We start from the raw sequence: 12,089 nt of genomic DNA on the forward strand, positions 1-12,089 counted from the left end.
TAGTGTAGTTTTAGAAGAGATTAATCAGATAGAAACATATTTATAAATAGCCAGACTCTTCCTCAAATAATGTACAGTGAAATAGCAAGCTTTTAATTGCTCTTTGATTTTTTCTGTGTAACAACACGATATAAGGAAATGGGAATTTACATAGAAAAAGAAGTTAAAATTTGAAGATGAATGCCAGGAGAAATAACAAATGATACTGGCTATACATGCCCAGAAAAAATCCAAACAGGGATGCCCCAGCCATTTTCACCAAGAACTTGTTCTAAGTCAAAGGATCAAATAATATCTGAGTTCACTACCATCCAGTCATTTTCTCTGATTTTGCAGAAGAAAAATTGGAGAAATAGAAATATTTTTTACTCCGGACTCATTAGTAAGTAGTTGGAGCAGATCTCAAGAAAACAAAGACAGGGCTGGGGAGATAGCTCGGTTGGTAGAGTGCTTGCCTTGCAAGTCCAAAGCCCTGGGTTCGATCCCCAGCACCAAAAAAAAAAAGAAAAAGAAAACAAAGACATGGATACTACTGCATTATTTGAAATTCAATGTGAAGTGGAATTTATATGACTCTTTGTGTTGAATGCTTTTCCAAAATATTTGTGTATCTTTGATTTCACTTGAAAGAGTATTTTTAGGTTAAAAACCAATGACGGTTTTTTTTTTTTTTTTTTTTTTTTTTAATCCGCTATGACAATATAGACTGACAACTCTGGCCATAAATATATTAATTTTTTTCCCCATACTGGGTATTGAATGCAGGGACTTGTGCATGGTAGGCAAATGGTCTACTACTAAGTTACATCCCTGGCCTTTTAAAAATTTTTACTTTGACCTTGAGATAGGCTCTTGGTAAGTTGCTGAGGCTGCTTTCCAATTTGTGTTCCTCCTGCCTCAGCTTCCCAAGTAGCTGGGATTACATGTATGTGCCACCATGCCTGGCTTTGACTACACTCTTTATTGAACATAAATATTCAAAGAACATCAGTTTTGAGAAGGTTGTTGAGAGGTTTTTAGAAGTTAAGACTCAAAATAATAGCTAAAGCAATCCTCAGTAGAAAGAGCGAAGCAGGGGGTATCGCAATACCAGATCTTCAACTCTATTACAAAGCAATAGTAACAAAAACAGCATGGTATTGGTACCAAAATAGACAGGTAGATCAATGGTACAGAATAGAGGACACAGACGCAAACCCAAATAAATACAATTTTCTCATACTAGACAAAGGGGACAAAAATATGCAATGGAGAAAAGATAGCCTCTTCAACAAATGGTGCTGGGAAAATTGGAAATCCATATGCAACAGAATGAAAATAAACCCATATCTCTCACTGTGCACAAAACTCAACTCAAAATGGATTAAGGACCTTGGAATCAGACCAGAGACCCTGCATCTTATAGAAGAAAAAGTAGGTCCAAATCTTCAACTTGGTGGCTTAGGATCAGACTTCCTTAACAGGATTCCCATAGCACAAGAAATAAAAGCAAGAATCAACAACTGGGATAGATTCAAACTAAAGAGCTTTCTCTCAGCAAAGGAAACTATCAGTAATGTGAAGAGAGAGCCTACAGAGTGTGAGAATATCTTTGCCACTCATACTTCAGATAGAGCACTAATTTCCAGAATCTATAAAGAACTCAAAAAACTCTACACCAAGAATACAAATAATCCAATCGACAAATGGGCTAAGGAAATGAATAGACACTGCACAGAAGAAGATATACAAGCAATCAACAGATATATGAAAAAATGTTCAACATCTCTAGTAATAAGAGAAATGCAAATCAAAACTACCCTAAGATTTCATCTCACCCCAATTAGAATGGCGATTATCAAGAACACAAGCAACAATAGGTGTTGGCGAGGATGTGGGGAAAAAGGTCCACTCATACATTGCTGGTGGGGTTGCAAATTAGTGCAGCCACTCTCGGAAGCAGTATGGAGATTCCTCAGAAAGCTTGGAATGGAACCACCTTTTGACCCAGCTATCCCACTCCTCAGCCTATACCCAAAGGACTTAAAATCAGCACACTACAGAGATACAGCCATATCAATGTTCATAGCTGCTCAATTCACCATAGTCAGATTGTGTAACCAACCTAGATGCCCTTCAGTTGATGAATGGATAAAGAAACTGTGGCATATATATACACAATGGAATATTACTCAGCCATGAAGAATGATAAAATTATGGCATTTTCAGGCAAATGGGTGAAATTGGAGAATATCATGCTAAGTGAGATAAGCCAATCTCAAAAAACTAAAGGACAAATGATCTTGCTGATAAGCGGATGAGGACATATAATGGGGGGTAGGAAGGGTTAGCGTTAGGGTTAGGTTTAGGGTTAGGGATAAGGAGGGTGGTAAGAATGGAGGAAGGAAGGACTGTATAGAGGGAAAAGAGGGGTGGGAGGGGTGGCGGGGAAGGGAAAAAAATAACAGAATGAATCAAACAACATTACCCTATGTAAATTTATGATTACACAAATGTTATGCCTTGACTCCATGTACAAATAGAGAAACAACATGTATCCCACTTGTTTAAATAAAAAAAAACTCAAAATAGCAGATATTATTTTTATTACTATAAAATACCATTATGTAGATAAGTTATTTCTTCTTTAAAAATGTTAATAGAATAAAAATAAGAATCTAAGACTTTTTCTTTTTTATATGTTAACATTTATTTTACTTTATGTATTTGTTTATTTTTGGTTCTGGGGATTTAACTTAGTGGCACTTCACCACCGAGTCACGTCTCCAGTCCTTTTTATTTTATTTTTTAATTCTGAGACAGGGTCTCAATGTTGCTTAGTCTCCAGAGCTGCTGGGATTATAAGTGTGCACCACTGTGCCTGGCTCTGTTTTACTTTATAAAAAGAAATTGGTATCATTATACAAAACAAATTTCAATTAAAGACAGTTTTTATTGTCTGTATTTGTTTTCTGGCCATTATCATTATTCATTTCATTTCAGTATTACTTCTAAAAACAATTTTACTGTATAGAAGAGGAGTGTGTTAAAAAGTGATTTCATTTGGTGTCAGATACACATCTGGCTTCAGGGATGTCAGATGACTGTGCTGCTGATGTCGGTGCTAATCTGTGAACTTCTGGTTGTGTTCTTGGTAAGGGCACCACGAAGAACTTCTGTCCTCTTGCACAGGCCAATTTGACAAGTGCTATTTGTGGAGACCCTGAGCCTGTTTTCTCATACTTCTGCATGACTGAGCATTTTCAGAGCAGAGACAAACCTGATGTTTACTGTCTCTCCAAATGTTTGGTAGTAGGTGTGAAATGATTTTAGAAGTTGTAACATTTGCCAGTGTTTAGAAAGAAGTGTTTTTTGTTGTTATGAAGAGAATTATTCTTTTGCAAACCTAGTGATACTGACAGCCTGATTACAGATAGCTGAGGAGCAATGCTTGGTTTATGAATCAATGATTTATTACATCCTCATCTGTGTGGTCTTCCAGAGAAAGACATTAGAGGAGTACAGTATCTACTTATGAGTCACTCACCCCTGAAGACCTATGCTTAAGATATCCCAGCTCCATCTGAAAGAATGTGTTCTTTTTTTCTTCACTCAATCCTGTTTAAAAGATGAAATCTTTATGAAGCCAATAATAATAATATTACTACAAATAATAATTATTATAAAGATCTGGGGGAGCTAGCGAACAAAATTTTTAGCATAGAAAAATTTGAAAGTTAAAAAATTTAAAATCGAAACTTCTTGACTCACACTTTTTTTTTTTTTTTTTTTTTAGGATCTTAGATATTTATGCCTTTCCCACCTATTTTTAGACAGTAATTTGCTTTGTTGGAGTGTTTATATTTTTTTCCATCTCATAGGAGGATGGCGTGTACACTCTGGGTCAAATGTGTATTACTCAGGAGTGTTTTCTAAAAAGCCTGTTTTCAGAGCCCATTATTTTCTCTGAAGTGAACTACCTGTAGTGAGGGCTTTTATGTTACCTATGGAGACTGCCAGAGGACATGGTGAATACTGACACTTGTTACAGGTGCACCAGCCTGTCAAGTCATGCCCAGGGGCAAGGTGGCTGGTAATCACTGTTTTACCTCTGAGGCTCAGGCAGGTGGCTTAGTGGTTACTTTGACCTGGGATGTAAAATTTTGGAGTCCTGGAATTGGGAGAGATGTCTTTTTCTAAATAAAAGAAAAATGTTGAAAGTTAATACCACTTGTAGCATTAATTAGACAGCAAGGAATAAATGAGTTCTTTTTCCTACATTAGTGATTCTCAGAGTATTTTGGACTCAGAACTACTTTACACTCACAAAAAAGTATTGAGCAACTAGGCATGGTGGTGCATACCTCTAATCCTAGCAACTCAGAAAGCCGAGTCAGGAGGATCTCAAGTTCCAAGCCAACCTCAACAACTTGGTGAGACCTTGCCTCAAAAATAAATAAAGAAATAAAATAAGATAAAATTAAAAGTACTGGGAATGTGATTCAGTGGTCAAGAGCCCTGGGTTCTACCCAGTAACCGTCCCCCACCAAGGAGTATTGAGCACCCCAATGTACTGGTGTTTCTGTGGGCTCTGTGTATTGCTATTTATGATAGTAAATATTTATACTTAGAATTAAATATTATTCATCTAAAACCACCACAAGAAATTATAACATGTTAGTTTATCTGACTTATTTTATGAAATATAAATACAATTACAAAATAAAAAATTGGTGTGAATAATGACATTGTTTTATGTATTTGCTATTCTTTTTAATATTTTAATAAAGGCAACTGAATTCTTATCTGTATCTGCATTCAATTTTCAATATGTTCTTTTGGTTGAAACATGAAGAGACTCTGACGTTATACAGTACATGTACTTGTAAAAAGGAAGAGTGCTTTAATAATCTTTTCAGATAATTATGGATATTCTTTGGTATTATACTAGAACTTAACAAGTGGTCATTTTTGTTTGTTTGTTTGTTTCGTTTTTGGTACTGGGAATTGAACCCTGGGCCACTTTATCACTGAACCACATCTGAGGCTTTTTTTTTTTTTTTTTTTTTTTTGAGATAGTCTTGCTAAGTTGCTTAGGACCTCACCAAATTGTTGATACTGACTTTGAACTTGTGATCCTCCAGCCTCAGCCTCCTGAGCCACTGGGGTTACAGGACTGTGACTGGCAACAAGTGATAGTTTCTTTTCTTCTTCTTCTTTTTTTTTTTTAACCTTTTTTTTAGTTGGAGATGGACACAATACCTTTATTTTATTTATTTATTTTTTAATGTGGTACCGAGGATCAAACCCAGTGCCTCATACATGCTGGGCAAGTGCTCTGCCTCTGAGCTACAATTGTAGCCCATGTAGTTTCTTTAAGGTTGGTTGCAACTCTGAAGCCATTTGAATGAACTTTTCATTCTGTTACATTAAAATCCATTGGTCTATCTTGCACTTTTTAATGGATTCCTTACTTGTGTGTGACACTGTAATATAATACATTGGTTATTTTAAAATTGTTGGTTTCCTGAGAGTTATAAGTCTTCCAAATGGTGAGACGATTTCATTTTACAGAATCACATTCATATTTGTTAATATCTCCCCTGATGTCACTTGGAAAATCTTTAAGTATCAGATGCTCTCAAGCTTAGGGTAATGGATACAAGTTTTTCTAAATCCTACTTTTTTACATGGAAGTTTGAATTTTATCACTGTCCACAATTATAGCCAGTTGTCTTCTTTGATGCGATAGACTCACTCTTTCAAGAAAATGTCTGCTAGGTATACATGTCAGAATAATCACAGCTCATCGATGAGTCTGTCTTTCAAGTAAAAATGGAGTTTAGTAAATGAGATGCTGATCCAGCTCACTAAAAAAGTGTCTCAGATGCTTTTCCTCAAGAAGTCTGTCCTGTGTATTATTTCCCATTTCATCACACAGAATGTTAAAATGATGTGTACTCAGCCTTGATATTTAATAAAATTGACAATTTTTTGCTGCTTTGTCTGAAGCGATGCTGGCACTTTTTTCTCTTAATGCTTGAATGTGAAGGAAATAATGACAACTGGCACAGTTTGGAGCTACTGTTTCGATTTCTGGAAGGGTCTTGCAGTGTTACCCTGTGCATTTGTAATATGTGTGCAAATGCTAACACAGAAGTTGTACTATAACCTTGAGTTTTTTTTTTTTTAAATCCAGTACTCTGAGTATTTCAACACCTCTTGTACTTTGGTGCCAAAAATGCACATAAAATATCTTTGATGATTACTGGGCCAATAACAGACAAATACATGCAAAATAGCAAGTTTATCAATATCAGGAGGTTCACCCTCTTATAAAGCAAAAGTATGATTTTTCCAGTATCACTTCAGTCTTCATATTATAACTAAATCTTTTAATTGCATGTATTACTGTGTCATTGCGAAATGGTGATGCTGTGGTTTCTTTCACTGACTCTTCATCCTGGGGACACTCAGCAACTGGACAGGTGTAATTCTTCAGCCAGGGCAGCACCAGTAACTCTTTAAGACACTGCAGAGCCTTTTTCATCACTGATTTGAAAAAGTGGAACAAAGAATATTTGACTTTTAAAAAGCTTATCATGTCTAAGTTTAAGGTATTTGATCCTTCCCTCCCTCCCTTCCTTCTTTCCTTCCTTTAATTTTCTTTCCCGAGGATTGAACCCAGGAATGTTTAACCACTGAGCCACATCACCAGCCCCTGAGTCTTTGGTCTCAAAAGGACTACATCTTAACTGTGCCAGAAGCGTTTTAAAAAGATGGTCCATTGCATAAGACACAATAAAGTAACTGGAAAGATAGCTATCGTCATAATTTCACTTGTTATTTATAATTTTATCCAGTTTCTTCAAAGTAGATTATTTCCTCCCACTCCCATAAGACCCTCTTACATGTCAGTTTCATTTTTTTTTAGCACTTTTAGATGTAGACAGTAGAGTTGGAGGTTGAGAATTTAAACTTTCTAATTACTATTATTATTATTATTTTTTTGGTACTGGGGATTGAACCCAGGGGTGCTTAACCACTGAGCCACATTCCCAGCCCTTTTTAAATATATATATATATATATATATATATATATATATTTTATTTAGAGATAGGGTCTCACTGAATTCCTAAGTGCCTTGCTAGGTTGCTGAGGCTGGCTTTGAATTTTCAATCCTCCTGCCTCAGCCCCCAAGCCACTGGGATTATAGGTATGTGCCACTGCACCTGGCTTAAACCTTGTAATCTTATTTTAAAAATTCATCCTTAGATTAGGAAAAAGTACATTGTAATGCAATTTTCTTTTAGAATGAGATAAAATATTACTAAACTCTAAAATGATTTTTGATTTAAAAATTAATATTTGATAAAAAACCCTTAAAAATATTACTATGAATCAAACTAACAAACAGGACCCAGTCTTATGTTTCAGTGAATGTTACAAGGGAAACCTTGGGGTTTAAAATAAAGATTTATTGAACAGTAGAGATATTTTACAGAGATTACAATAGAAATAACCAAAGAGAGCTAGAAAGAGAGCTAGAAAAAGTACTGAGAATAAACTTGAGTTAATCTCTTACAAAGCACTTCTTCAAACCCAAAACCTCTGCTTTACAGATAGAGTACATAGGGCTGAGGATGTAGCTCAGTGGTAGAGTGCTTGCCTAGCATGTGCAAGGCCCTGGGTTCAATCCCCAGTACCACCAAAGAAACAAAGGAAAAATCAAAATATAGCATATAGAATATACATGTATATATCCATTAGCTGCCAGTTATGATGTCATCTCACATCATTGTTATGGTTTAGATATGAGGTGTACCCCAAAAACTCATTCATGAGACAATGCAGGAAATTTAGAGGTGAAATGATTGACTTTGGAAAGCCTTAACCTAACCAGTGCATTAATCCCCTGATAGGGAATAACTGGGTAGTAACTGTAGGCAGGGGAGGTGTGGCTAAAGGAGGTGGGTCACTGGAGCTGTGTGCCTTTGGGGTATATATTTGTCCTTGGAGAGTGGATCTCTCTCTTTACTTCTTGATGTGAGGTCCTGAGCCACTTTCCTCTGCCATACCTTTTGTCATGGTGTTCTGTCTCACCTAAGCAATGGAGCTGAACTGAGATCTCTGAAACTGTGAGCCCCTAAATAAGCTTTTCCTCCACTAAAATCATTCTTGTCAGGTCTTTGGTTATAACAGTGAAAAAGTTGACTAGAACAATCATCCCTAGAAAATTCCACTCACACTCAAGAAAGAATAAGAGGGAAAAAGGCAAATAGGGTTTTAACTTTACTGTTCCAATAATTTGGAGCCCCAGGACCCCTGAAAGGTCCTAAGAGACCACACTTAAAGAACTCTTCTAGAAAGTCGAGCTCACCATTAAAAAGTGGTCTCTAAAAATCATGGTGCCTTCTTTACCACCCTAAAGCAGGTATGGCAATTCCATGTCAAGATTTTCCTCATCCAGGCCAGCTTCTGTGTCTTCTCATAAAGTTAATTCTGATATCTTTTGTCATATCTTCCAAATAAGGGTAAAGGTAAGAAAGTAAAAGAATGAATTAATGTAGACACTGTCATTACATGAAATACATTTTTTTTTAACTTGAGAAGTGTGTAATTTTGATTCAAGGCTAGGCTTTATTGGTGTACAGCAATGTCACTCATTCCTTGATCTATTTTATGACTGATAAAAATAAAGATTTTGATGAGAATATCAGAACTTTTAAAAGTCTTGTTACCTTTGCCTACTGGGAAAACTTGACTAGACTGAGGAATTGTCTTCTCCTCTCCTGTAGCAATGATAGCACTGAAGCGTGTCCTCCTATGAGATCTTCTTCCAATTAATATATCCCATAGAGCTCCAATTGAGATACCAGAGCCCTGTCAAACATTGAGTTTAATGTGGTAATTAGTTAGGATTAAATTGCCCATTAAATAAAGTAATGTTTATAGTAATGTGCTATTAAGATTGGAAAGTTGTTAAATTATTAAGTACTTAGGCTTTTTTTCCCTTTGATTCCAAGATGCACATTTAGGCACATTTTAATAACACTGAAATGAGAATGTGTTTTTCAGTTGAAGATGTATTAGTTTAATGGATGGTATTTTATTTTCTTCTACTTTTGTGAAAAAGCATCTGTTTTTGTTTTAATTTTGAAAAGCTGTCTTCAAATTTTCTTCTTTTTTTTTTTTCTTTTCTTTCTTTTTTTTTTATTTTTTATTTTTGGTATCAGGGATTGAACCCAGGGGTGCTTAACCATTGAACCACACACATCCCCCTCCCTTTTTTGTGGTTTAGAGACAGGGTCTCACTGAGTTGCTTAGGGCCTTGTTAAATTGCTGAGGCTGGCTTTGAATTCTCGGTTCCCTGTGTCTCAGCCTCTCAAGCTGCTGGGATTTCAGGTGTGTGCCACCTGGCTGCTTTTTTTCTTATGTAATTATAAAATTCTATTCCATGAGGAAGATCACAATATATTTTGCTCTTTGTTTCTGTATTTTTCTTTTAAAAGAGAAAATAAAAAAAGACTAATATATTTTCTGAAATTTTTATTTCCACATTAATTGCTTTGTAGCAAATAGGGAAATTTATATTAAGATCTGCTGATTACATTAGAAATCATTTAAGAAGCATGCTTCCTTTTTTAACAAAAAACATTTTGCTTATGTGTTTGATTTGATATTCAGTATTTAATTATGTTCATGACAGGTTTATTTTAGAACAGTAGAACTTATGGAAGAGCCCATAAAAGGATCTCATGGTCTAAGTTTCTACTTCAAAATTAATGGAATTCCCATATTTCTGAAAGGATCCAATTGGATCCCAGCAGATTCATTCCAGGATCGAGTAACTTCTGACTTGTAAGTATTGGCATTCTTTTCTTGTTCCTTTTTTATTAACAGTATCAGAAAGCTTAGGAGTTACTCATTTCTACTTTTTTTAGTCTCGGTGGAAGAACCAAGAGGTAGTACAGAATTCCAGGATGATAGAAACTTTAGAAAGGACAGATTTTTTTTCAACCATGTATTTCAGTCTCCTGAGCTATAGATGGTCTTACAGCTAAACCATTTGAGACTACCATAGCCATCCAATTCTTAGAAAACTTTTAGGTTATTACCCTGAATAAACAAGAAAATTACAGATTCACATTTTGGGTAGTTAGTCCCAGAAAAAAAACAACAACAACAACAACATATTATCAAATCTAACGTTTTTTTTGGTCAGTTCTTCAAAGAATACCTTAAGTATTTTTGACAATGGTTTTAAGAGATAGCAATCCATACTTATCTTTTTGAGCTAAGATATATTCTTTTACTTTTACCTTAATAAAATAACTAAATCTTGGTTGGGGGTCAGGGACACAAAGCTGCAGGTATGTGGGAGGAGCAAGTCTGGAGACCTGATGAACAACATGGGAAATAGAATTGGACCATTCATGGGACTCATGATAAATGAGTATATTTTTGCTTCTCTTTGCACAAAAACAAACAAGAAAAATGGTGACTATATGAAATGATGGCTATGTTAATTTGTTTTGCTATAGTAGCCTTTTTGCTCTCCGTACGTATCCCATAACATCATATTGTACAAATATACAACTATTTAAAAGAAAACCGAAGTCGTAAAAATTCTACATCTAGGAAAACATCTGGAGTGTTTTTCTGAAGATTTTGGGAATAGAACTTGAGAAGAAAGCAATATTTCCTAATCGGTTGTATAAACTATCTTCGTGATAGTGAAAATAAACTTTGTGAAACAAAAATACATTTTTTGCCTTAAGTTAAATAACAGCCCAACATATTTGCAAATGTATAAATATGCATTGTGGTATATTATTTGATGTTTAGAATGTAAATGTCATTAGTAACTAAATCCTAAATTTTATAATACTTACAATAATTTCCTTTTATTCCAAAATGTGTGTATTATTTTCGATTTCATAAGACAATGAAATGCTCCTCCAGATGCAACATGGGATAATTTGCCATATCTTTTCCTTTCTCCTCCTACCGATTTGGCCTTTCTGTTCAGCACAGCTGGGCCAATTTTGGTCAGCCTTTCCAGGATGTCTTCCCCAAGAGCAGAGTTCTTAGGGAGCAATCCTGTTCTTTGGTTTCCCAATTCATTCCTGAGCAGTGTTCTGGGGATGGAGGGAGGGGCCATGCACTCCAGTTGGCTGTAAAGTTCTAGATTTTCCTGAGGGTGGAGTGAAAAAGAATTGGATAAAGTAGAAAGGACATTTACTGCAGAAAGTGTTGGGCTGAAGGAATTTTTAAAAAGATAAGGGTGAGTGAGACAAAAATATTCAAACTTTGATTAAAAAAATTTTTTTTGCAATGGTGAATTGCAATATAATATAATATTGTTTGCAATATAAAATAAGCAAACTTTCTATGTTTTACACTATATTTTCTTAGGAATAAATACAAAACAAAAATTAGTTTTAAAAATAGTATAACATTACTGAAAATACAGAAAGTAAAGATATCATCCATACTTTTTCAAAGTTTGTTTGCTTTATGTGGTTACATGTATATTATATATTATCTATAATTAAATATTTTACTTCACTTTCTTTAATTAGATTTATATCCAAGTCATTGTAATTTTCAGGTGGTTTTTCTAACAGAGATTTGAAATGTTTTTAAAATTTTTTCTTAATATTCCCAAGTGTCTAAAGAGAATTCATTTTACCGTTTCTCCTCCAGGTTACGGCTCCTTTTGCAGTCTGTTGTGGATGCTAACATGAATGTTCTCCGGGTGTGGGGAGGAGGCATTTATGAGCAGGATGAGTTCTATGAACTCTGTGATGAACTAGGAATAATGGTGAGTAGTTGATGGCATTTTGTAGATTGATAAGTTACTCTATCCTCAGTTTGTCTTCCAGTGTTCTGAGTGATGTTTATTGCTCTTTACTTTTTTTTTTGAAGCCTGGTGCGATGTTCCATTTTTTGCCAAAGGAGTACATGACATCTTGTAAACCCAGATCCATAGTTGATGGCAAATATCAGGATTATCTATTTAAAAATAATAGGTATTCTATATATTGGTTATGTCTATGTACATATATATCTATGTACATTTTCTTTGTGGTATATAGATATACCT

The 12,089-nt window shown here is 35.0% G+C and overlaps 1 protein-coding gene across 3 annotated transcripts in view; it reads left to right on the forward strand.

The window, feature by feature from the left end:
* MANBA (mannosidase beta) overlaps nt 1-12,089 on the forward strand; it is a 120,344-nt gene that overhangs the window by 51,355 nt on the left and 56,900 nt on the right. For all 3 annotated transcript variants that reach the window (XR_013766329.1, XM_079154683.1, XM_079154682.1), the window contains exons 8-9: nt 9,690-9,841; nt 11,690-11,807. Coding sequence is in view for 2 of the 3 variants with exons in the window: in XM_079154683.1 (XP_079010809.1) it covers nt 9,690-9,841; nt 11,690-11,807 (270 nt within the window). In the remaining variant the exon portion in view is untranslated. The remainder of the gene's footprint in view (nt 1-9,689; nt 9,842-11,689; nt 11,808-12,089) is intronic.

The sequence above is a fragment of the Sciurus vulgaris genome (genome assembly GCF_902686455.1).
Source record: "Sciurus vulgaris genome assembly, chromosome: 9".
Lineage (NCBI taxonomy): Eukaryota > Metazoa > Chordata > Mammalia > Rodentia > Sciuridae > Sciurus > Sciurus vulgaris.